The sequence below is a fragment of the Rhinolophus sinicus genome, chromosome 16 (assembly GCF_057876585.1).
Source record: "Rhinolophus sinicus isolate RSI-liver-muscle chromosome 16, RSI-T2T, whole genome shotgun sequence".
Taxonomy (NCBI): Eukaryota; Metazoa; Chordata; class Mammalia; order Chiroptera; family Rhinolophidae; genus Rhinolophus; species Rhinolophus sinicus.
The window spans coordinates 192549599-192573488 of NC_142516.1; the positions used below are offsets into that span (position 1 = coordinate 192549599).

The 23890-nt window shown below is 52.6% G+C and overlaps 1 protein-coding gene across 6 annotated transcripts in view; it reads right to left on the minus strand.

Annotated features, from left to right (window-relative positions):
• DLGAP2 (DLG associated protein 2) overlaps positions 1–23890 on the minus strand; it is a 451130-nt gene that overhangs the window by 182450 nt on the left and 244790 nt on the right. For 3 of the 6 annotated variants that reach the window (XM_074329259.2, XM_074329258.2, XM_074329262.2), the window contains one exon: positions 19495–19527. The exons of the other annotated variants lie outside the window; for them this stretch is intronic. In XM_074329259.2, the coding sequence (XP_074185360.2) occupies positions 19495–19527 (33 nt within the window). The remainder of the gene's footprint in view (positions 1–19494; positions 19528–23890) is intronic. 6 annotated transcript variants of the gene reach the window in all.

Consider the following 23890-nt stretch of genomic DNA (forward strand, 5'->3'; position numbering starts at 1 on the left):
ACCTGGAGGGCCTGCTTGCTGTGCGCAGCATAACTGCTGCCCGACACCCAACTCCCCGCTCACCTCCCCACAGCTCTGGCCGCCACCCTGGTTATTAATTCACCGAAAAGTCTTGATTTAATCATTACCCAAATCGTCTTAACTGTGTGTGTGAGGCTTTTCGGAAGCCCCACCCGCCTCCCAGCTCTCAGCGCACAGGTGCTGGGCAGGAGGGCTGCCCGTGGGCTCTGCCATGGCCAGATCCCACGCGAGGAAAGCTGAGAGCCAGGTCTGCCTGACGGGAAGGGGCTGGGCAGCACGACGACATCACAGCATGGCATGCCAATCAGATGATGCTCTTTACTTCCTTCCCTGCAGTACTCAGCACAACCTGCGATGACCTCTTTCTCTGTCTGTTGGTGCAGGGGGGAATCAGCCAGGTCCTTGCTCATTTCACAGTCGTCCCTCGTCAGGCATAGGCGCCTGGCGCATGGCAGAATTGGGATCACTGTGACAGGAAAGCAGAGACAAAGCATGAGCATCGAGCATGTGACTTCCAAAGTGGCCGTCACACCGACCTGAGCTCATCACCTCGAAAGGGAGCTTTGTCGAGAACAAAGGGCAGGGGGAGCCTCTGACTTCCGAGGCTTCCTTGTCTGCAGAGCAAAGCTCGAGAGGAGAACACGTCTCAATGTGAGCAGTCCGCACGCAGAACTGAGGGCACAAGTCAAAGTTAGGAACCTTCGCTTGGAAAGGAACTAGAGACCTTCCGGCTTGAGAAAGCAGGACAGATGTCATGTCCACGGAAGGGGCTGGAAAGCTGCATGTCCTCGCAGGGGCGGCGTGGCCAGGAGACAGAGGCTGGGCAGGGCCAGCGGGGTCACTGCCTGTCTCGCGAGGGCGCTGGGTCTTCTCACACACCTGCATGGGCCAGGCGAGCATTCTCAAGACCAAGCCACGTGACAGCGGCCAAGCTGAGTGTCGCAAAGTCAGTTGTTTGATTTCCCCAACCTCACTGGCTGGAACTGTCAGCTCAGGATGTAGACGAAGTCATTTGGGGAAAGTACAGAAACTGTACCCTACTGTGCACACTGGGCTGAGGGGCCCGGCAGTTGTTTATTTTCTGTCTCCCCAGTTCTGAGGGCCCCTCTTGTCCATGGCGTAGCCCGAACAGAACAGACCAGGCCGGCCTGGGTCGGCACTCAGCAGACACTGTTTTATCCACAAGCGACAGCCGCCTTCCTTTTGTCTCCAGGTCAGGGACCAGGAAGGTGCAGACGGGGCTGCTGGGCGGCCGTTGCAGTCGGACTGTCGTTCTCTTTCACAGACACGACGCCTGGTCACTAACTCTTGGGTTTATCAACCGTGTGTCATGTGCTGAGCAGAGCAAGGCCGAGCAGGACAGACGCACTCCTGTGTGTGCATCCAGTGTTTCCCGCCTGAGGTGGGGCCGCGTTTCCCAGGCTCTGGTCAAGGAGGTGTAGTTAAACCCTGTTACACATCTGATACGTACGGAGCGTGTTTCAGCAAATGCCACTGGAGGGAGGGGACTCGAGTGGCCAGAGTCCCCACCTGGTCCTGCCCATGCCTCCTGCTCTAACGATCTACCTTCAAGCCCAGACATCATCCATGCGGGCCGGGGCCACTCAGGCAGGCATTACGGAGGCTCGGCCTTGCCGGCTGCTGTGGACAGAGCTGTGCCCCCCACCCCAAATCCCTAACCCCTGGGTGCTGCACGCAGCCTGGCCTGGCAACCCGAGCTCACCGCGTGTGGCAGGCCCCCGACTCGTCTTTAACATTTCACTCACGAGGAAGTCACTTCAGACCTGGCCTGACCCACTTCCCTGGGCAGCCCGGGCTACAGACGGCCGGTTACAGTCACCAAGTTTTGGGTTAGACAACACTTTTCTTCTGAGAAGCTCACAGCACATGAAAAGGATCGTTTCAAAGTACAAGCTGCAGGCTGGCGGGCAGCCCTGCCAAGCGAGCGGCCTCGTGCGAGCCCGTCTGCTCGTAGTTGAGCTGAAGGGAATCTAATCCTTAAAACTGGCTCCATTACTACGGAATACTTTCTTCTTGGCCTTTATGTTACTCTTGTGCAACTTTGTGTCTGCGAGATGATCAGAGGAAATGACTCCTAAACACTAGAGGTAGGCACGCGCCCCCGGGGGTTCACGCCCGTCCCTCCACAGGGGGCACGCTGCACAGCAGCAGCCCACCTCCCTCCATTCCACGGGGCCAAACCACTGATGTGCACCAGTGGACGGGGAGGAGCACGCGTGTCACTTTCTGGCTGACGTGGCAGCTACCAGCCTGCCCTGCACTCGGGGGGAGGAAGGGGCCACACAGAGGACAGCAGGCCCCCCATGTGCCCGGTGGGGGCTGTGGGCTCCAGGGGCACAGGGGCCCAGGCTGCCGGACGCCCTGGCGTCTACGACATGTGCTGCCAAGGTGTCTGGGGTGGTATCTGCTGGCGGGCAAAAATGAAGCTGAATGAAGGGCATGTGGGAAGGTGTCACCCAGTCTCATTGCCACACCTGAGGGCACATGGGCTGGTGCCAGGCGGCCGGTCTCTTCCAGTGTGTGACATGGTAACACTGACTTCTGTCGGATACTCGCCTTCTCCAGTTATTTCCTTCACTTCTGCAAACCAGTTATGTCCCTCAAATTAACCATGATTATTCGTTTTTTTAATTCTTGACTGAATTAAGTTCACGATCTCACGGTAAAATGTCAATTAGTATCACATTCAGTGTAGAAATTATATTTTCCTGCACAAGAAGTAACCACAAACCCAGCGGCTCAAAACGAAAACTGACTTTGATTCTCTCTCACACACATTGCTTTAATGGGCTGTCCGAGTACTAAAAATCTATAAGGACAGTAAACAGCTTGTTTAGTCCTAACTAAAAACTCAGCGCAGTACGGACGCACTGTTGCTTCTGCGTCCTGGGGGCCGTGTGGGGTGCCCGCACTGCACACTTGTCCCCAAGCCCACAGGGCATCTGACAGGTGAGAATTCCTCACCAACGGTCTCGGTCACTCATCAGGGAAATGGGAAAACGACTCCTGAGAAGGGACACAGTAGCAAGGTCATCGGCCACCCAACACAACAGAGGACAACGTGACTCAACGTGGCTTCTGCAACATTCTGACGGGAAAGTGACATTTTCTGCCACAAGACAATGTTCACTAATTGAGTGTGATGTGACCAAAAAAAGCCAGTTCCAGTGACAGACCGGTAAAGCATGCCACATGTGACGGTCGAGAAGGGGGAGGCAGGGCCCTGGCTGGTGACTGATGGCACCTCCCGCCCAGCTGCCCTCCCGCCAGGTCGGATCCCAGCCTCGCAAATATCCAACAAAAGCAGATTTTCAAGAACTGGACAGATCCTGGCACTCAATTGTCCTCTGTTCCAACTGTTAATGGCTGTTTGTTTGTATCAGTGAGGGTGGGGGCAGGGCTGGGCCCTGGGTCTCTCACTCCTGAGGAATTCTAGGGGGGCAGGTGAGAGTGTTTTCTGTCTAAATTGGGGGTCAACAGCTGGGGACATCACAAATAAAGTCCAGCACGCAATGAAACGGAGAAATGTAGATTACTTCAGGAAAAACTCCAAACTCAAAGAAAAAGGGAAAACATTCTGTACCATTAATCCTGCTGAGAGAAACTGCACAGGAAGGTGGCAGAAGGGAAAACGAGTGAAAGGTCCGTCCCCAGAGGGAGCTGCCTGTGCTCCCTGCTGGGATGGGGGTGCCGCGTCTGTACCAGGAGGAGTGTGTGCATGTGTGTCTGTGTGGGTGTGCAAGAGAGGCACAGAGAGGGGAGAGATGGGACCGAGAGAGAGAGTTGACAGTGGGGCAGCGCTCACGTGGGTCTTCCCCCCACAGTCTGGTGAGGCTGCCTTGCTCAGCCCACCCTTGGCTCCAGCTGGCCGGGGACACACAGGAACATGCACCAACCACCAACCTACCTGCCCCACACATTCCGGACAAGACACAAGATAAATAAAGCACAGACCCCGTGGAGGGGGAGGCCGGATAAAGCAAGGGTGACAGCGCAGGGGACACAGCTCTGAGGAGACTCACTGGGCGCCCCACAGGAAGAGGAGGGCACCCAACAGCTCGCACCCAGGAGAGGAACTGCTAGGCCATTAGGCAGCTCTAGTCTTAATTTTTTCAGGACCCTCCATACTGTTTCCCATAGTGGCTGCACCAATCTGCAATCCCACCAACAGTGCACGAGGGTTCCCTTTTCTCCACATCCTCGCCAGCACTTGTTGTTTGTTGATTTATTGATGATGGCCATTTTCACTGGTGTGAGGTGGCATCTCATTGTGGTTTTTATTTTCATTTCTGTGATGATTAGTGACATTGAGCATATTTGCATATGTCTGTTGGCCATCTGTATGTTCTTTGGAGAAATGTCTACTGAATTCCTCTGACCATCTTTTAAATGGAGTGTTCGGGGTTTTTTGTTTGTTTGTTTGTTTTTTGCTATAGAGTTGTATGACTTCTTTATAAATTTTGGATATTAGCCCCATATCAGATATATGATTTGCAAGTATTTTCTCCCATTTCAGTAGGTCATCTTTTCATTTTGTTGATGGTTTCCTTTTTTGTGCAGAAGCTTTTCAGTTTGATGGAGTCCCACTTGTTTATCTTCTGTTGCTTGCTTTGCAAATTTATGCAGTTAAAATAGATTCCCTGGGGTGACAAAAAGTTCATTCATTGTGAGTATTCTATTCTTTCAGTCTGAAATGGAAGAAATCACTTATGTGTAACAGTCATGGGTTTATCACTGTGGGGATATCTCTGCACAAATATTTCCAATAGTCTCCTCCCCAGAGAAGACTGACAAGTACTCATGTTTTCATAGAATGAACGACTGCAGTTTTTTTCTAGCTGTGAGCCTCTCGGTGTCAACGGGACCTTCATCACATGGTTGTTCATCAAACGTTGTAACTGCATATGAACAAGATACAGATGGGATGGGTACAGAAATCAGGGAGAGAGTACAGATGAAGGTGTTTTTTCCCCGAATGCAATCAGCTATGTGGGTATCTCTTTTCTCCAATAATCCTATGATTTGACTAAAGGAATATATCATCCTTATTAAAGCCTGGATCTTAAAGATTCATCGCGTTACTGACAGCTTCAATAAGCAAATGAAATGGTATAAAGGTATTTTTCAGTTAGCATAAGGATTTAATTGTACTGGAATTTATTTATTCTTCCTGGCATTTATTCCTTCAGCCAACAACAAGAAAAGCAGCTGAGTGTCAGCTATGCCCCAGACGATGCGAATGACTCGTAACGTGGAAGGAGTTGGGGCTCATAGCACCAAGGATCATTCGTGCCTTAAAATTCTATCCTGATCCCCGGATGCAGGACTGACGAGATTGTAGAAAGTACGAAGCCTTTCTTTTGACTCTTGTATTAAATAAACTGAGAACCCTGAGGATTGGTGGTGTGTCCAAGGTTGTCCAGCTCCTTGGGGGCAGAGAAAGAAGGGAACACAGCCCCCCTCACGTCCGGGAGCCCCTGGGCCGGGCGTGGCTGTGTCGCTGCCCCAGTGCTGGTCCTTCTCAGCATGAATGAAAAACAGAAAGACCATGTCTGCTGCCCGGTGGACTGGAAGAGACCATTAAAGACAACTACTGACTCGGGCAAATTAAGAATAAACGTTCATTTGTTCTCTCAGCAGTTCCCACCCCTAGCTACCTTCCTCCCAAGCCCGTTTACCAGAACTGTGGTAAATTAACTGAAACTCAAGAGGTTTTTCCTTGTGAGTTGTGACGACTCCCAGGACCTGCCGACTTTGTCATGCACGTCACATGCCCAGCCGCTAGGGGACATGACACCCACAGGGGCCACGGACCCAACACGATCCCAGAGCTAGCGCTGCTCAGGGGAAGGCCCCCACTCTGTTTATGTGCCTGGCTAGCATCGGGCAGAATCGTCTCTTTTCTAATCATTTCTGTAACCTGCCGCCTCCTGCTCAGAGTGGCCCTCCCCGGGCACCCTCCCCGCCCATCACTGCTCATTCATCAAGTGCTTGTACGTGGCTTTCTGCCGACACCCCTTCCCTGCTGTGCTCCTGTCTGCACCCCGGCGCTGGTACTGCCCAGTGAGACAGGCTGTCTGCATCTCTGCTGGACAATCACTACAAAGTCACACGCTTCCCAGCAGGGGGCAGGGGGCTGTACCTGTAGGGCTGTGTCATCCCTTCAGGACAGCACAAGCCTAGGTTACAGGTCACTCCTGTGTTCTGAAATCCATTAATGAAGTCACCACATTTCCAATTAACAACTGGATTTCTGGGTTCTAGAATCCACCCTAAGGAATAATCATAAAGGAGTGCACAGATAAACCTATGAATATATTCATGAAGGTATAATTTATATTAGCAAAAAGATTAGAAACAGCTTAAAATTCCATTAAAAGGGATTAATCCAATACATCACAGTGGAGCAACACAACAGAATAATACATGACCACTCAAGTGGTATCTGGAAGCGCATTTGATGCTGTGGAATAGAGTTCACAGTTCACAGGGAAGTGAAAACGCAGAGAATAAGTTTATAAAGCTTTTTTTGTAGAATTTGTTAAAAGGAGACACAACATTTCAAGAACCATGTGGTGTCTAGCTGTTAATCAGAGTTCAAAGTCAGAAGCCTGTGAACACGGAGCAGAAGGTGCATGGAGAGCGCGGGGGTGTCAGGGCGGCGCGGGGGTGTCAGGGCGGCGCGGGGGTGTCAGGGCGGCGCGGGGGTGTCAGGGGCGGCGCGGGGGGGGGGGGGTGTCAGGGGCGGCGCAGGGGTGTCAGGGGCGGCGCGGGGGTGTCAGGGCGGCGCGGGGGTGTCAGGGCGGCGCAGGGGTGTCAGGGGCGGCGCGGGGGGGGGGGGTGTCAGGGGCGGCGCAGGGGTGTCAGGGGCGGCGCGGGGGGGGGGGGGGGTGTTGTCAGGGGCGGCGCGGGGGGGGGGGGTGTCAGGGCGGCGTGGGGGTGTCAGGGGCGGCGTGGGGCTTACATGTTGTATAGAGAATGAACTCATAAGACTGAGGAAAGGCTATGTAGTGCCTTTGTGAAAATTAGAAATATTCATTAAACGACTAGAATATGTATAGCTTGGTTTTATTATAAAGAAGAATAATAAAGGGACACTCTGTCCCATGCTCCCCAGTTGTCCTCTATGGCTGTAGTCTTTGTAGTAAGGTCTAGAGAAAGCGTTTGGACAAATAAAACACGTATGGCAAATGAACATTTGTACAAAGAATAGCATTGATTTTTAACAAAAACCCTATTTTATTCTAGTCCTTAGAGAGCTCTCCAAAGTTTCTTATTTTATATGGAATTTCATGTATTTTTCCCTTTTTAGCTGGAACCGAGTCCAGAAGCCCTACAGTGACAGTTAGTTACTTCGACCCTTTCCCGTAAACTCACAGTGAGCACAGCTCTTCATCGTCTGTTGTCAGGAAACTCTGAGGACAGAGAGAAACCCAGGTCACCATGAGTCCTACCTGCACGTGGGTCTGAGGCCGAGGTCTGGTGAGAGGCAGGTGACCCCATCGGCTGAGGCGTCCAGCAATGTGTGCCTTACATGCCCCAAGCAAGGACGTGGCAGGTTGGTGACAACTGAAGTCTCCAACTGGCACAGTCAGAGGAGCGCCCCTGCCCCCACGCTACACCACCTGATTGCCTGGCACCAGGGCCCACAAGTACTTGGGGGGGTGCAGGCCCCCTTCTGAACAACCTGACCACATCCATCCAGACAAACAACTGCCTTCCAGAAACAGCTCCTGTGGCCCCCTGGAGCCACTGTTCACTAGTTCTTGTCACTGCAGACACCTTTGCTGCATCCAATGCCTGGCATCTGACCACCCCTCCCAACACTGAAGGTGTTTGCCTTCTCTGGTGCCATCATAACACAAATTAAAGGTTGCAGGACACGCCTTTATTTGTCTACTGGATGTTAATCGTCAGAAGACCCCTGCACGTAGCTCAGTGCCGACCCTTTCTGTGCACTGACTCCCGTGTTTCGATGGCCCTGATCAAAACTAAAGGTAAATGCTACCTGCAGAAGTATCAATTCAAATTCAATTTACCTGTTTTACCTTAAATTCACATATTCCAATCGATTCTTATATGTCAGTACATTAACTGTCTTGCTATTGCTTCATGATACCTAAGTAACTATTTTAGAATTTGAGAAAATGGAAAACACGGAAATCATTCTAATTTTATTACTGAAAACAATGGTAAACATGCCTGTTGAAAGAGTCCTGTCAGTGCACACTCCCTGTAGGACCAACCAGACTGCTCAGTGGGACGTGGGACCTGTGTCAAAGCTGTGACTCTTCCTGACGGTGATTCAGCTCATTCCTCCAAGGGTCACTCTTCAGTCACACTGCCAGGAATTCCCACCTACTCACACCCAGAAAGACCCGAATGGGAATTACACGGTCCTCAGGTCACTGAGCCTGTTGTTAAGCAAACCATTACCCTACTGCCCCTCGGTCCTCTCCCACCTGAACTCTCCTCAGGGCAGGTCCACTGGCATGCGAGGGGCCTCTGCTCTTCTGTCCGGCTGTCACCAGTGTCAGGAAGACAGACTGCAGCAGCGAGGGACTGACAGTGAGCCCATAGGCACTGCTGGGCTCCGAACACGGGCCAGGCCCGAGCAGCACCAGGGACAGCGACGCAGCCTTCGGGCCTAAGCTGTGAGCGAGGCCCTGTGTCACCTCCCACCTCGCCTTACCCAGCATGCCCCTGCGCCATCCCAGCCAAAGCAACCCCTCTAGAAACCGCTCATCCCGTTTACTGTGTGGGAACCACTTTTTATAAAACAACAGTTAATCATCATCATTACAACTATTGCTTCCTTGTGGCTGTTGATACGGCTGTGGCTTTAATTCCCAGATTCTCTTCAGATGCACGACTATCCCAGTGTTCCCTGCACTTCCTCCGAGAAGAACACCCAACAAGCAGACACTGAATCAAACACAAAATGAACGATCCACAACGGAACAGAAGCATAAATAACAAAATAAATGACACACGAGTGTGTCACTGAGTCCCTGCTATGTACCAGGCACCACGCTCACCACCGTAACTGCCCAAACTGCTTGGAATGTAGCTACTATTTAACCCATTTTGTAAGTGAAGACTTCAGAGTCAGTGAAATCACACAATTTGCCCAAGGTACACAGTTTCCACGGGAGAAAGCTGGGTTTGTACCCAAATCTGTGCAGCCCTAATCTTGTATTCCTATTTTCTTTTTTCCCCTTTCACATTGGTTTTCTTTCACGCACTTATTCTTTATTTATTTAACAATTTATTCCTTAGTCCACTGGTAGTTAATCTGCTGAAATTACCTACATGGCTTTCACCGAAGGTGCAGGGAGGAGAATAGATGTGAATAACAGGAAATGGGGCGTCAGTTATGACTGTTCTGAAATTCTGAAAACGCAGTTCCCGTCTGCGTTCTTTGCCACGTGTCCCGTTCTCAGCCCGAATCTCACCAAGCAGCACGCGAATCACGCACAACGTCCCGGAAACAACCTGCACGCGCAGGGCAGGCCCTGGGAACAGCAGCCGCAGGGAGGCCGGGGTCGGGCCTGCAGACAGGCACGTGCGTGGGGAGGCATTAGGCGTGGGAAGCTGTGGGGACAGAGCCCCAGAGAGCAGTTTCCAGGCTCTTGGCCTCATATGGAGGGGTGCTGGCTCGGGTGGTAGATGGCCGTCAGCTGTAAGCATTGAGCCATTGTCCACTAATATAACTGCTGCGGCTACGGAGGGAAGAAGAGCAGAGTGGAGGAGAGTGGAGGAGAGTCGTCGGTCAGTTGGCAGAAAAGCAGACAGCAGGTCGCACGTCGTGTGAACGCAGCCTCCAGTGAGACCACAGTGGTATGAGTCCCCTATCTATGGCTCCGTGGGTGTTCCTTTTGGGCCTGGCCACATCGTGCGTTCTTATGTGGGGAGCGGGAGCAGAGACCCTGCATGACACCCTGCACGACAGAAGTCCAGGAGGCCGGTGGGAAGCTGCTGGAGCCCGGGGCTCCCGTGTTTCTCCTCTGTGACCCTGGCTACAGGCAGGCGTGCAAACGGCCATGTGGCCACACGAAGGCCGGGGTCCCTGCAGGAGGCTGTGCAGCCCTGGGCTTGGTGCCATGACGACCATGCCGCACTTCTCAGTCGCAGTTGTATTCGTTTGTTAGGGGACGCAGGGCAGTTTGGGAAACCCCTGAGAGCAACACCCGGCTCTGTGCCGTTAGTGCTGCCCGAGCACTGCGACTCGGCGACCACACCGTCGCTGCGCCCCGCCACACACGGGCAGCCTCAAGGCAGCAGGTCCCAGCCAGGCCCTGCCGGCGCGGCTCGGGACCTGACTCTGAATCCTGTGCTACCAGCCCCGCAGTCCCCGGGCTCTGTGCTGCGGTCACGTGTGATCTGACCTCCGAGGGGGCTGTCCGTGTGCAGTGAGAAGCCTCGGGGGCGTTTCTAATGGAAAACTAAGAAAAATAAAGAAATGGAAACAGCCCGTTGTCTATAGTGTTTGCAGGATTCCCCGGCCCGGGAAGACAGACTTCAGGTCCTCAGGAGCGCGTGTCCCTTATCTCACGCGAGCCCCTCAGCAGTGCCAGGAAGACAGAAAAGCCTTAGCTCAGCGTTTGTGGAAAAGTAGTTTGACATTCAGTTTGCTTTTCTGGTTCCAAGACCACGGTGCTCCCATGATGCCTCAGCAATTCTCCTGTTGTAAAAACACGGTGTCTGTCCACCTCTGCAAATTCTTACCAGCGTTTCTGCTTACTTCCTGGTTCACGGCTTGAGTTCTGGGCCACGTATCACAAGCTGGGGGGGCGGCCTACACACTCATTCTGCATTGGAGTATTTTGCTTCCAAGGTCATTCTATAAAGAAAAATGCTGTAAAAACGCAATTGTTGGTGATTCATAGCCCTGCTAATAAGAGGGAACAGAGGGAAGCAGAACTGTGAATACGGATCGTTACTCACTAGGGGCTTCAGAGCAAGCAAGGGTTTCTCATTTCTGTCAGTCACTTAAAAAGACAAATGATACCTAAAACCCAGCCCATTTAGACACAAAAATACCTGAGCAAAGCAAGTATTGCAGGAGGGTCACTGGTGTGACCTTGGGATCAGGTCACCTCCACCCTGAAGCCCCAGTGACGGAGCTCGGGCCCATGAGGGGCGGTCCTTCTAGCATGTTCTCTGAGAACTGTGGAACTCTGGGCTGAGCTCCTTCCAGGTGGGAACACCCTCCAGCTCCTCCAGCGCCCAGGACGGTGTCATGGGACTCACGGAGTGCTGGTGAAATGCGGCCACAAAGGAAGGAGGGGCGGAGAAGGCGGCAGGTTGGCCGGTGGTGAGCGCGTGCCCAGATATATAGTCTCGAGGGCACCACAGCGACGCCCCCAAGTTTCACTGGGCTTTCCCTCCTGTCCCTGCTCTGTCCCCCACTCATCAGACTGGGGAGCAGGGCCTGGCTGTCCTGCACGGGCCCCGGGCTCACCACCACCACCACGGCAGGCAGGAGCCTGCATCTTCCAAAGTCCTGGTGCCCCGTGGGGTGACGCTCCCAGAACCCCGGGCCCAGCACAATGTGCAGAATGGAAGACGGCAGGAAGACACGTCCACGCTGCGGGAAGGCGACTTCACGTAGACACCACGTTCTATGTGCTCCTGGGCTTCAGAAGATCAGAGGGAGTCAGGAGACTGAACTCGCAGCAGGCCGACCAGAAGACACTCAGGCTGCGTGTTTTACGCATGCACCGTGGGATGGCGCGGATGGTTGTCACCTTCAGAACAAAGTTCTTGCTTGCAAAGTGGTGACACCGTACCATGGAAGGTGAGGGCGAATGCTGGCCTCACGTTAAATCTCCCTCCTGAGCCATGTTTTCAGTGTTTCAAAGAACTTGCCGCGAGCCGCTAAGAGGAGCTCTGATCTGGCTCCTCGTCACCGTCCAAGTCCAAGTCCAGGGCCGGTGTGTATGTTTGTGTCCCAGACATGCTCCAAATGCAGCAAACAGGCAGAACTTCAGCAACAAGAAGACACATGTCTAAACCATGGAACCTGAACCCTGATATTTAAATTACTTGGTGACGAAAAGTGAAAAATTTACTTATTTCTTGAGCAAATTAGTGAGGTAAAGTTGTTTCAATGCCAGCTGAATGCTTGGATCTCAGGTACTGTGTAATCTGAAAGTAAAGAAACGTGTGCATCTTATAGCATTCTGCACCCTGCACAACTGTGACCATCTCAGACACCAGTGGTACATGCAGTTCAGCCCATCTCTACTCGCTTTCATCACACTCAATAGCTGTGGCTTCACCTCTGACTCCAGGCGAAGCTAACAAAACCGCCTTTGTTGGTAACAAGACCAGAGAGTCGATGGTCAGCTTTACGCATTTGACTGGAAAGGACAGGGCAGAGGTGCAAAGAGCTCTGCGGGTGCAGTGGAGGGTAACGGTGCAAGTGACCGGTCCCTGGGCTCCAAGTGCGGACGTACCAAACCAGGGCGTGGCCCGGGCCACAGCAGGCTTCTGCAGAGCAGGGAGAGTGGGCAGCCTGAGGCACGGTCACGGGTGGGTGTGGACCTCAGCCCCAGGGGCGTGTGGCTCCTGATGGGGAGGACACGGCCCCGCAGGCATTCCCCAGACTTTGCCTTTTTTAATACAAAGCATCACATGTCCTCTCCCCCAGCCATGCAAACCCTCACCTCTGCTGAGATCGTGAAAGCAAACCACCCTGTACCGTCGATGCTTTTCTCTATGCTCATCTCACACACACACACACACACACACGCACACGCACCGTCCCCACGCAGCACTCCTCCCTCCTCTGTCCCTCACGTCACGTGAACCCTTCCGAGCCCAGAGTGCACTCAGGGACCGTCGGTATGTGGTGAGCGGCGCATGGAGGGGGCCCCTTACAAGTGGCTAAATGGGGTTGGGGAGGCAGGTTCCGGAAAGCTTAGGAGATTCTGAGTGGGGAATTCAGCCCCAGACGAGGGACCCTGACACTATTTGAGGAAGGGAGTGACAGAATCGGACCTGTGCTTCAGAACACACAGGTACAGCTGCTAGAAAGCCTGGGGTGATGGGAAGCTGTGTTCTCTGAGCTTTGGGGACCCCAGGAAGGGAGAGCAGAGAGGCCCCCCAAGGGAGTGGTCCATGTGAATCCCTGCTCCTCTTGAAACCAAGAGGGTCCTGGTCTGTGCAAATACTTCCACTAACAGCACGAATTGTTTGGGCACGCACTTGCTGAAATGCCACTTAAGCCACAAGTATAAAAGGACTGAGGTCATGCAAAACATTAACCGCTGTGAACTGGGCAAGAACCCCCCTCAGCAGACGGCGGGGGCGGCGGGCAGCGTGCTCACAGGGACACAGCGGCCAGGGACGCTCTGACAGCTCGCGTGCTCTCGCGATGACCGAGCCTCCAGCGAGAGCCTGTGTGCTGGGCCAGGGAGCCTCCAAACAGAAGTTTAGATTTTAGTTTCTCCTTGTAACCTCCTTCCCTTCTTCTCTCTTTGAATATTTCGAGTCTATTCTAAAGTAGACGATTGTGTTAGCTCCTTAGAGACCATCCTTTTATCACTCACTAGTGACTGCTTGTCGTTTCTGTCGTGCGTCTCGGGTTTCCTGAGCCTCCCCGCCTCTCCCCATCGCACCCCACACTGTGTGGTGGGGTCCTTACTCCCTCCCTTCATCTTCTCAGCAACTTTCAGGTTCGATTCCAAAGCCACCAGCATCTATTTGATGGCTACAAGCCTCCTGGGAACCACTGCACTGGGAGTATCTGTTCGTTCCCATGGAGATAGTTAAGATTATTTTTGTATTCTGAAGTTTCACTTTACAACACAGGGATGTGTTTTTATTTATTGGGTTTCAGTATTGGGAGTCTTTAGACCAACTAGGCACAAGAAAGTTTGTCAGTTCTGGAAAAATCGCAGCCTTTATTTGAGTAATGCCGCTTGGGTTTTCTTTATGCCTTTAATTTCTCATTTAATCCAGAGAAGCCATCTTTCATGCATCTTAATTCCCGTTTCATATCACCCTTTATGTTTTCATGCGAAATTCTAGGTAATATCCTTATATCTATTTTCTAGTTTGGTCATTTTCTTTTCAGTTCTGTCTAATCCACTTTATAACATATGGACACAGCAGTGAATTTAAATGACAGGTCTTGTTTCTAGCTATTGTTTGTTTTTAATGTCTTTTTTCATACTAGATGTTTCTTTTATTGTGGTCCCTTTTTCTTTTGGGAATCTATTTAATAATTTCAAACATAGCCAATATCTATAGTCTGTTACAGTCTGTCACTCCCAGCACTTTTGTTGCTCATTCTTCTGTCATGTCTTCTCACCCCCTTGAAGTTCCTTTATATGGGTTGTAGTATTTTATTGTATGTTTTTCTACGGGGGTGGGGTGTTTAGTGGAGGAGGAGTCACATGAATCTGTCTTGTCAAAGACTGTCTTGATAATTTGTGATTTTGATTCTGCCACAGCCCTCGGGGGCCAACAGAATCATAACTGAGCGGGAACAATGTTCACTCTGATTTCACCACGTGGCCCTTCCACAGCACACAAGTAGTCGCGACTCAGCTCGCACACCCACCCCCGCGTGTGTGCCTCTTGTTGCAACTTTACATCCACCCAGGACCCTGGAAGTGTGATAAGCTTCCTGTGGACTTTCTCAGGCCAGTGTTTCCTACAGACAGGGAAACCTACTGAGATTCAGGCTTCCTTCCAGGGGCACGTCCCCCCAGGCCTCGCGACGGCAGCTGCACTTCTCACCTGCCCGAGTGTTACAGCTCTTCCCAATCCCAACATCCCTCCTGGGTGTTGTTTCTCAGGGGCTACGGCAGGCTTGACACGTGCTTACCTTCCAGTTATCATTCTTTCTTAATTCTCGGGACCCAGGGGCTTCCCTTTCTTTCACTGAAGCTCAACTGAGCACTGAAAGCAAATTCTGATACATATCACACAGCGAGTTTGTGAGTTTGTGGGGGGGGGGGGCAGAGATGCCGCATCAGCTCAGCCTCCCATGCTTTCTGATGTCCCGCGCCACAAACTGTGAGGGGAGAGCATCCCTCTCTTACCCCAGACACTCCAATTTCCAGTAAAACACTAGCCATTTTTAGGTTCTAGCAAACAGATGGCTGGAGTGGAGTTCTATCTTCTCTCAAAAATCAGTTGAATTCCTTAGTCCCTAAGCAACACTAATTTTGTCTAGAGTGGTGGCACATGTTGGCAATGTAACAAATGCCGGGTACGCTCCACTAACCATCCGAGAACGGAAATCAGTAAACCGCATTTTATCTAAAGCATGCAATTTAAAAGGTACGCTCTCAAAATGAGGGGGGTAGCAGTTGTACTTGGAAAGAAGACAGCCTCCCTTTCCAGGGACCGGCATGGAAAGGGGCTGGGAGGGGGCAGAAATGCTTCTTTCGAAACCCTGTGATGCTCAGTTTCCAAAAAGCAACCTTGTTTTTCCTCAGTTGTAACGACGCCTTTCGATCGCAGGTGATATATATTCAATGGCACAAAACTGTGAAATTTCCGTTTAGAGTCTGTGGGGAAATCGTGAATATTTGCATTTAAACATCAAGAACACTTGCTACTAACACAGGAAAGAACCTCCACTGTCCTTCCCTGAGGTGGGAGGGGACAGGCAGACGCCCAGCTTCTTCTGTCTACAGTAAAGTATCAGTCTGTCAGTCTGTGTGTGTGTCCAAAGCTCCAACAGCACAACGCAATTTGTGTCAAAGTTAAAAAAAAAAAAGTTTAGAAAGAACATCTCATACCTTAAACTTTTTTAAAAACCTCTATTTTGCTTCTGAGACGGGAATTCTACAAGTAACGCTTCCCAATAATCCAGTGCATAGTCATGTCACCACAAACGTCCACTGCTTTTGACACTACAAACCTGAGGCCTCCTTCACTGAAAACTCTTCCGTGCTAACATCTGTCCCCACATTTTATAGCATATCCCTTTTGTGCCAAATTTATATCGTAATAGCACATTTTATTTCTTACTTTTAATCAGGTTAAATAACACATCCAAGACATTGTTATCACTCTGTCGTGGACTGTGAATCAGTTCTCACCCGGCCACGCACCAGCACCTTGTTCCCACACCAGAAAGTCTATTTGCCAGGAGGGCAGACTGAATCACAGAAATGTAAACAAACAGACAAATCCATGAATTGACACGTGTGGTCCTACCCAATGTCCGTAGCTGTCCCTGTGGTCTGGTTAAAAAGCAGGTGGCATCATGTACCTGTCAGTACGGCTTGAAATGGATCATATCCTCTCAAATTATTTTCCTGTACAAAATTGATGGGTGACATCATACAGAACCCTTAGGAGCACTTGAGATAGAGGAACAAAATGGTCTTCTTGCCATGTAATATCCAGTTATTGCCAATATCTAATAAGTAACAGGAACCACCAGGAAAATGATACATATTGAAACAGTCTTCTTATGTTACTATAGCAAATTATTTTAACAAATAAGACTGTTGTTAGTAAATTTTAAACTTATTTTTTTATTTTTTATTTTTGGGGGAATAGGTCCCCAGTTAGCGAAACACTATAGTCACTCTGTGCTTTCGACGGCACAATAAAGCTGATTCACTAAAAGCCTCCTCCACTTTCCTGCTCCTCTGTCAAGATTCAGAGTTGAATTGTCTGCATTTTCTGAATAGGAAAAAAGACACTAACCAATACACCCATTAAACATTTCACCCCATAAAAACAGTCATCCAGATTTCAGAAACCTTGCCATGTATTTGCATATTGAAATTGTGATCTAGGTTTTATATACAACTAAAATTTTCAGTTCTATGAAAAACAGGCCACAGCATTACAGGGACCCATCGCTGCAGAATTGGAGGTCTCTAGCATCCTGTAAACTTTGTTCCCAGTCTCACTGGCGTGACAGATACTATCATCTGAGCCGATGCTAATTACTCAGTCTGCACCTCTCTCCCAGAGAAGTCATCATTAAAATGCAAATGGGGGTGCCCACTTCACTGGCTGAGCAGTGAAAGACTGCCAACAGCTTCCTGACAAGAAGGAGAGACGCTAAATGAGTTGATGCCTTAACCTTCTGGATGTAACGAACACCAGGCGTCCAGATCTGGAACATTCTGTTTCCAGCCTCTGGCTCTGATTCTTTCTGTATGAAGGTGTTTGTCAGTTAACTGATAGAAGCTGCTGAAAAAATTACTGAACAAAAAAGCTGATTTCAGATTCCACTCAGTGCACCCAGCCAGCTCTCACTTAGACTAATTACTTAAATTATTTAAAAATGTATGAATATTCATATGATAGTGCTTTTCAAAAAACACAGCACAGCTGAGACCATGCCATCAAATCATGCCTCGCCTCCCTCTCGGCTTTGGAGTGACTCCACCTGCATATCTGAACTGCCAAATTGCTTCAGAGATGCACAGCAGAGCGGAGATGGGTGGGGGGCAGGCGGCAGCTAAGACACCATCGCCCCATGTCCGCCTTCCCTGGACGGTCACCTGCCCCTGCCCGACCGGGCCAGCCCTCAGGGTGTCCTCCACCGACAGCTGGCCTCCGTTTTCCATGGAGTCAACTTGGTCTCACTCTAAATATTCCTTGTATTGCCCCCAGGGCAATAACAAACATGTGTCTTCCCTCTTCTCGCGACACTTTAACACCTTGGGTGCGGCTGACAATGTGTGTGATGAGGAAGCGGTGCCAGAGCAGGCTGCCGGGGAAAGCACGCCCGACCCGGGCCAGGACGGCTGGCTCTGGTCAGCCATCTGAAGGCACAGGGCATGCGGGCTCTGGACCTGTGGCCACGACACTTGGGTGCTGGTGGTGTGGGAGGCTGGGTGGCCATCAGGGTCAGCCTGGGGCCACTCCACAGTCGACGCCACTGCTGTGATGTCCACTGAGCGAGGACCCCCAGGGAACTCTCCAGCCTGACTCAGCCTCAGCTCCCGACATGAGTGTGCTGACTTGTTGGGACCTAAAGCTGCTCCTGTGACAGCAAACAGCAAACCCCTCTCTACACAGCCCACGTAGCCGTCCCAGGGAATAGAAACAACAGACGAGAACACATGTTGCCGTGCGGGCGAGCTGCGGTTTCTCCAGTGTACACAGCGCATGGGAACTTCCCCCAGCTGTGTGCGTGTGTGCATGTGTGTGCTGTATGTTTGCGTGTGTGTGCATGTGTGTTGTGTGCATGTACGTGTGTGTTGTGGGGGATGACAGAATTAAACACAAAGACAGAGCAGGACACGCATGCTCCCTGTGTAGGGACGACAACCGACAGATGCTGACAAGAAATAATGAAGTGCCCCAGTGCCTGGAGGACGGCACCTGTGGGCGAACTCTCAGTTGGCGACAGCATGTGAGCTCGCTGGGCGGCGGAACCACACCTGAAACCACTGACAACCCTACCTTTGACCCTGGAAATACCAGGGTCCCAAGTCTCATGTTTCACATGACAGCAAAGCTGAAGACTTCCAAACCTGTCACTGACGTTACCATGGCTGTTTCTATGCATCACATTCCTAAAGAATGCAGGAAGAATTTTGAAAACTGTCATAATACCTCAAGTATGGAAACATTGGAGAAATCGGGTTTTGATGGCATTTCCGAGTTAACTGCATATTCAGTTTTTCTCAGCTCATGGGTGGAGGAGACATCTGCAGCAAGTGTGGTGAAGCCTACACAGCACCACACACACCGCGCCTCCCCCCACCGGGCCAGCACCACCGGTCCGCATGGCTGGGCAGGGCCGGCCTGGGCTATCTCCCTGTCTCCCTGCCCCCTCCATCTCCCCCATCTCCCCATCTCCCTAAGGCTGTTCGGTTTCTAGCCATTCTGCCTGTATCTGCTGAGAGCAGACAAGAGCACAACTCTGGTGAATTCAGAGTCCCCATTCATGCAGCAGCTGTTCACCATCTTTTCTTTATCCCTTCTTATTCTGTCATCAAAATGTGACATGAATTTTGGCTTCCACTGTTTTGGAACAGACTTAACAGACTGTGTACTCAGGAGCTCCACCTTTAAAGGTACTCAGAGGTGGTGCAGCTCAGCTGAAATCCGAGTTCTAACACACCCCGCACCTCGTGGCTGCCGGCAGCTTCAGCAGCTGATGGCCGTCCTGCCAGCCGTGCCCCATGTGGGGCTCACAGCACCTGGCTGATAACTTTACAGACGAGAAATACGCATCTCCAATGCTGACGCTTATTGCCTGGAGAAAACCAACTACAGCCTCTAAATCCGAACTAGGAAAGGCATTTGGTCGTGACATGGGACAGCAACTTCCCTTCCGAGAAGAACTCTCTCGGGCCACGCTCTGTGTTGCTCACTTTACTCGCTTTTCCATCAAACACACCGAGTAAGTTCCCGATGTTCCGTGCGCCCTCAGCCGGCCTGTCACCGACTGGCACCATGAACGCCACGCGTGAGCCCGGCCCCGCCCGCTGTGGGGCGTCCCCGCACACTCACCTTCCGGCTCCCCGCACAGCGCGCACTGGGATTCTGCGGAGAGAGACAGACAGGCGGTTACTCGGCTGCGGGTCACCCGGTAGCACCGCACAGCACTGCGCCCCCTCACCACGACCCCCACTCCCACCCCCACTCGTGGCCCTCAGCCAAGGTGCCCCACCCACGGCACCGCAGACGCAGCCTGCCCACCTCACGCCTGCACTAAGTTTACTCCAAGAACTACCACTGGCGAATGTTTTCTGCATTACGTTTTTGTGCCGTGACGATGTCACATTTATGCACGTGAAACGTTTTCATCCTGTACGTGCACAACACACACCGACTGATGAAATCAGAGTGGTCTACTTTACCACGTAATTTTAATACTAAACCTTACCTGGGTTACAGCCGTTACAGCTCATTTCAGGCACAAATGACTATGAGCCAAAGTACGCACTACATTTCCGTAAATCACTAAACCTGCGGATGTCGCCTGAGTCCTAATCAGGTGGCCCCAGGACAGACTGGCGTTTAGACGTCAGGGTCGGGGGTTGAGCACGCACAGTGCACGCGACTGCAAGTCCTTCCAACATACACGTCCTTCATGGGAAGGAGTCCAGACTTGGGGCCAGGCTGACGTCAACCACTGTCCATTTTTCTGTTACTTTGGGCAAATGACTCACCCCCTCAGCTCTACAATGGGGACAATGACATCTGCATTAGGGACAGGAGGGGTGAGTGCCAAGGGCTGGCTCCTTCCACGCCAGCTCCCGGGGGCCAGTGCACACTCCTGTCCAGTGGCAGCAAAGAGCTCACAGAAGACACGGCATTTGAGCAGGAGCTTGAAGAACAGCAGGTCTGTTCCCACAGACAGAAACATGGGATGAAACAGCCCACGTCAAGGGACAGGCCTGGACAAAGGCAGAGAAGCAGGTGACAAATGGAGAACGGGCTGGAGGACAGGCTGGGGAGAGGGTTCATGGCAGACGAGGCAGGGACGATACCAGAGAGCAGTTGGACAGGAACCTGAACTTCAAAAGAGGACCTGAGATTTGGGGGGGACCAAAATTAGGAGCCAACACTGGATTTGAGGTGGACAGTAGCAGCGTGTTTGTCATTCTTCAGGCCCATCCCATGGTGGCCTGGAACCAGATGCTGGGGGTGGGGACAGACAGGCAGAGGGACAGGAGAAAGCCCACAGCCGAGGCTCAACTCACGTGTGTATAGCAGGAGGGGTGTGGGGAGGGGGTCCGACGGAGTGTAAGAGAAGACAAAATTGTTCTCCAGAACTAAGCCTGACTGAAGGGTCCCGACTTCTAGGAGACGGGATTTACACCTGGGGGACAGACCTAGGGCTGCTGCTCCCTCCCCTCAGTGGGTGGAGGCAGGAGGGGACAAGGCCCAGGCCACCGTAGCCGACGCTTGGCCACTTCTGCTCTGACTGCGGGGCAGGACAGATGGCACATTTGCCTTTGGCACACAAAGCGTTGAGTCCAGAGCCAAGTCACTGGTGACTCTGTGAGTCCAAATGGGGCATCCAGAAACTGGGAGCCCAGCCACTTGAAAGGAGGGGCCAGGCACACAGAGCTTCCCTCTTCTCTGAAGCCACGAGCAACATGTGGCCAACATGCAGACACGCCTCAGGCCTGAGGTCCCCGCGACACGGCAGCCAGCCAGGTATGAAGCGTGTCCCACAGCCGCTGTGCAGAGCTGACCAGGAAGCGTTTGGCGCCCTTGCCGAGGGTCTGGGTGGGGGCCTCTCGCTGGGGTTCAGGGGTGTGTCCGTCAGTTTGTCCTGTGTGTCAGAGGCCAGGCGCTGCGCTAGTGTCTGGGCTGCAGGGGACACAGTGCTGTCGGTGGGGAAGGAGGGAGGCAGAGACAGGGAACCGATTGCAGATGTGACCACTGCGTCCCTCCCCAGGAAGGACAGGACCCCAGGGCCCACAGGCGGAACAGCAGCAGTGCAGTCATCTGCGTGGACAGTGGGAGCTCAGCCACCACACCTGTCTGCCAGAAACCTGAAAGAGACGCTTCCTGTGTCACGAGGAGCTGCTGGCCAGAGGCTCCTGGCAAGAAGCCACAGAATCGTACAAACACAGGCTGTTGAAACCAGAAGCCCAGCCCTGAGGGCCTCCTCAGGAACCAGAGATGGAGGCGTTCTCGGCTCCAGGTGGGTCTGCTGGCCCTGAACAAAACATAAAGGCTGCCAGAGTCGCCCCCGACAACGGCTGAAAGGCATCATGCGTGTTCCGAGGCCGCACTCTGAGGTCCCAGCACCAGGGAGCCCACACAACATCTTTAATGAAGACTCTGAGTTTCAGGGCAGAGAAGTCACTCCACACTGCAGATGGTCACACTCCAGGTGGATGAAATCCTCTCGCTGTTCACACTGCATGCGAGGCCACTGAACTGACTACATCAAGGGACCTGTCTGAGGCCACATGTGCCCTGACCCAGGCTCTTTTCACGGTGACAAGGCAGAGCAGAGACCACAATCTTCCCAGTGCTTCAGGGAGGCACCATGTGTGCAAGGAAGACAGGTGGCTGCCCGACCGCCACTGAGCGCACCAAGCAGCTGAGGACAGGGATGGGGGAGGGGGCCAGCCTCGGGGCTCCGGAGGAGCCTGTGGAGACTGGACTTCACCCCCAGCCCCACCGTAGGCCACAACCACCCTCCCCCGCCCCCAGGAGGAGCAACATTCAACACGGGCAGTTTACTTGGGCCATGAATCAGAAACTGGTTTTCACCACTCCTGTAACAGCAACCTGAATTTGCATCCAAAGTGACCCCCAACGACAGCACTTGGCCCAGTAGATTTGACCTTCATCACGGGTTATAGGTGAAAATTACCCCAAGTTCAAAGGCAGTAATTGCACAAGATCCCAGCTCAGCACTCGGTCCCTTCAGGGACTTCAAGTCCGGGAACTGGCGCTCGTTCAGAGAAAGGTGGCAATTCAGCCAGCGGCATATCGACCCCTGGGGCGCAAGCCTTCAGGTACCACCACTGCACGTTCAACCGTTAGGACATCTAGGTCACATCCTCTCAAAGGTGATTTCCAGCCAGGTCATAAGGAAGAGCTGCCACTCTGTGTGTTCTAAGCCCAGGACACAAAGCCACCAACCTGTGACTATGCTGCACAGTGTGACAGAGCCTTCCCCTAAAGGGCCATCCTCTCGCTGGATGGGGGATTCTTAGCGGTGACGGGGCTGTGGCTCTTTGGGGCACACGCACCCTGAGCAGAGGGGCTCCCCTCCAGGGGCACGTGGAGCTCCCGGTGCCCACGTGGCCTGTGCACAGTGAGTACTCTGGTTGGAAAGCATGCGGGGCCAAAGTCTTGTCCCCTCACTTACACGGGTCACTGTCTCAGACATCAGTGTCCTCACCATAAGAAATACAGTCTGAGATAACAGCTCAAGTGCAGACCAGTGACTCATGTTGACGGTGGCCTGCTGGCCTCAGCATGATGACACTTACTTCCCCCTCCCTGACCATGTCCACTCCGAGGGGTCTCTCCCTGTCTGAGTGAGAGCCTGGCCAGCTGCACTCTGGCCTCTCCTGGTCCCTCTCTACCCTGTGTCCCCTAGCTCAGAAAGCAGCCGGCTCTCGCCAAAGCTGGGGACTTCACCAGCAGGTAATGAGGTGCACTGAGCGTAGCCCGTGAATGTGGCTGTATGACTTGTCTTGCCCCAGGGGTCCGGGGAAGTCCCACAGAAAGGCGCTGTCTGACGTGCACAGGTCTCCCAGCGGCAGTGGGACAAAAGCAGTGGAAGCAGCGGGAAGTGCCTGTGCCAAGGTGACAGCCTGAGCTGTGGTGAGCAGCGGGTCCCTGCTTGTCACCCAACACTGTGACATGCCTTTATGTAACACACACGGAGCCTAGAACACACCGAGCTCACATCACCAAAATGCTCTCTGACGCAGTCGGAGTGTCTCGAACCCCAGTCACACGGCAGCGCAGTCCTAGCTCACATGAATAGCAACACAGGAGGCCGCCGCTCCTCGGTACAGAGAGCGAACGAGAGGTCATGGCAGCAGAGTATGAAGATGGCTACCGGGAGGGTTTCTGCAAGAAGCAGCAGCAGCGACAAGGAGATGCCAGTGGCCGGCTGGATTGTGAGGTGCCCGACAGGATGTGACCCGGCCAGGGTCGGGTGACATGGAGGCCACATGGAAGACGGTGCCTGGGAAGAAGGAGAGGTGCCGTGGCAAGGAGGGCCACAGGGCGAGCTGGGGCGTGGGTCATGGCAGGGCTGGGGGTCATGGCTCCTGAAAGGTAACAGGGGTGTCATGTCAGGTGCTCACTTCCCCCCAGAGAACAACAGCTGGCAACCCCAAACTGGCACCTTAACCAATGGTGGCCAGGGAGATGGAGGGAGGGAGTAGGTGCGACAGGAGCATTCGCTGGGGCTGCGAGG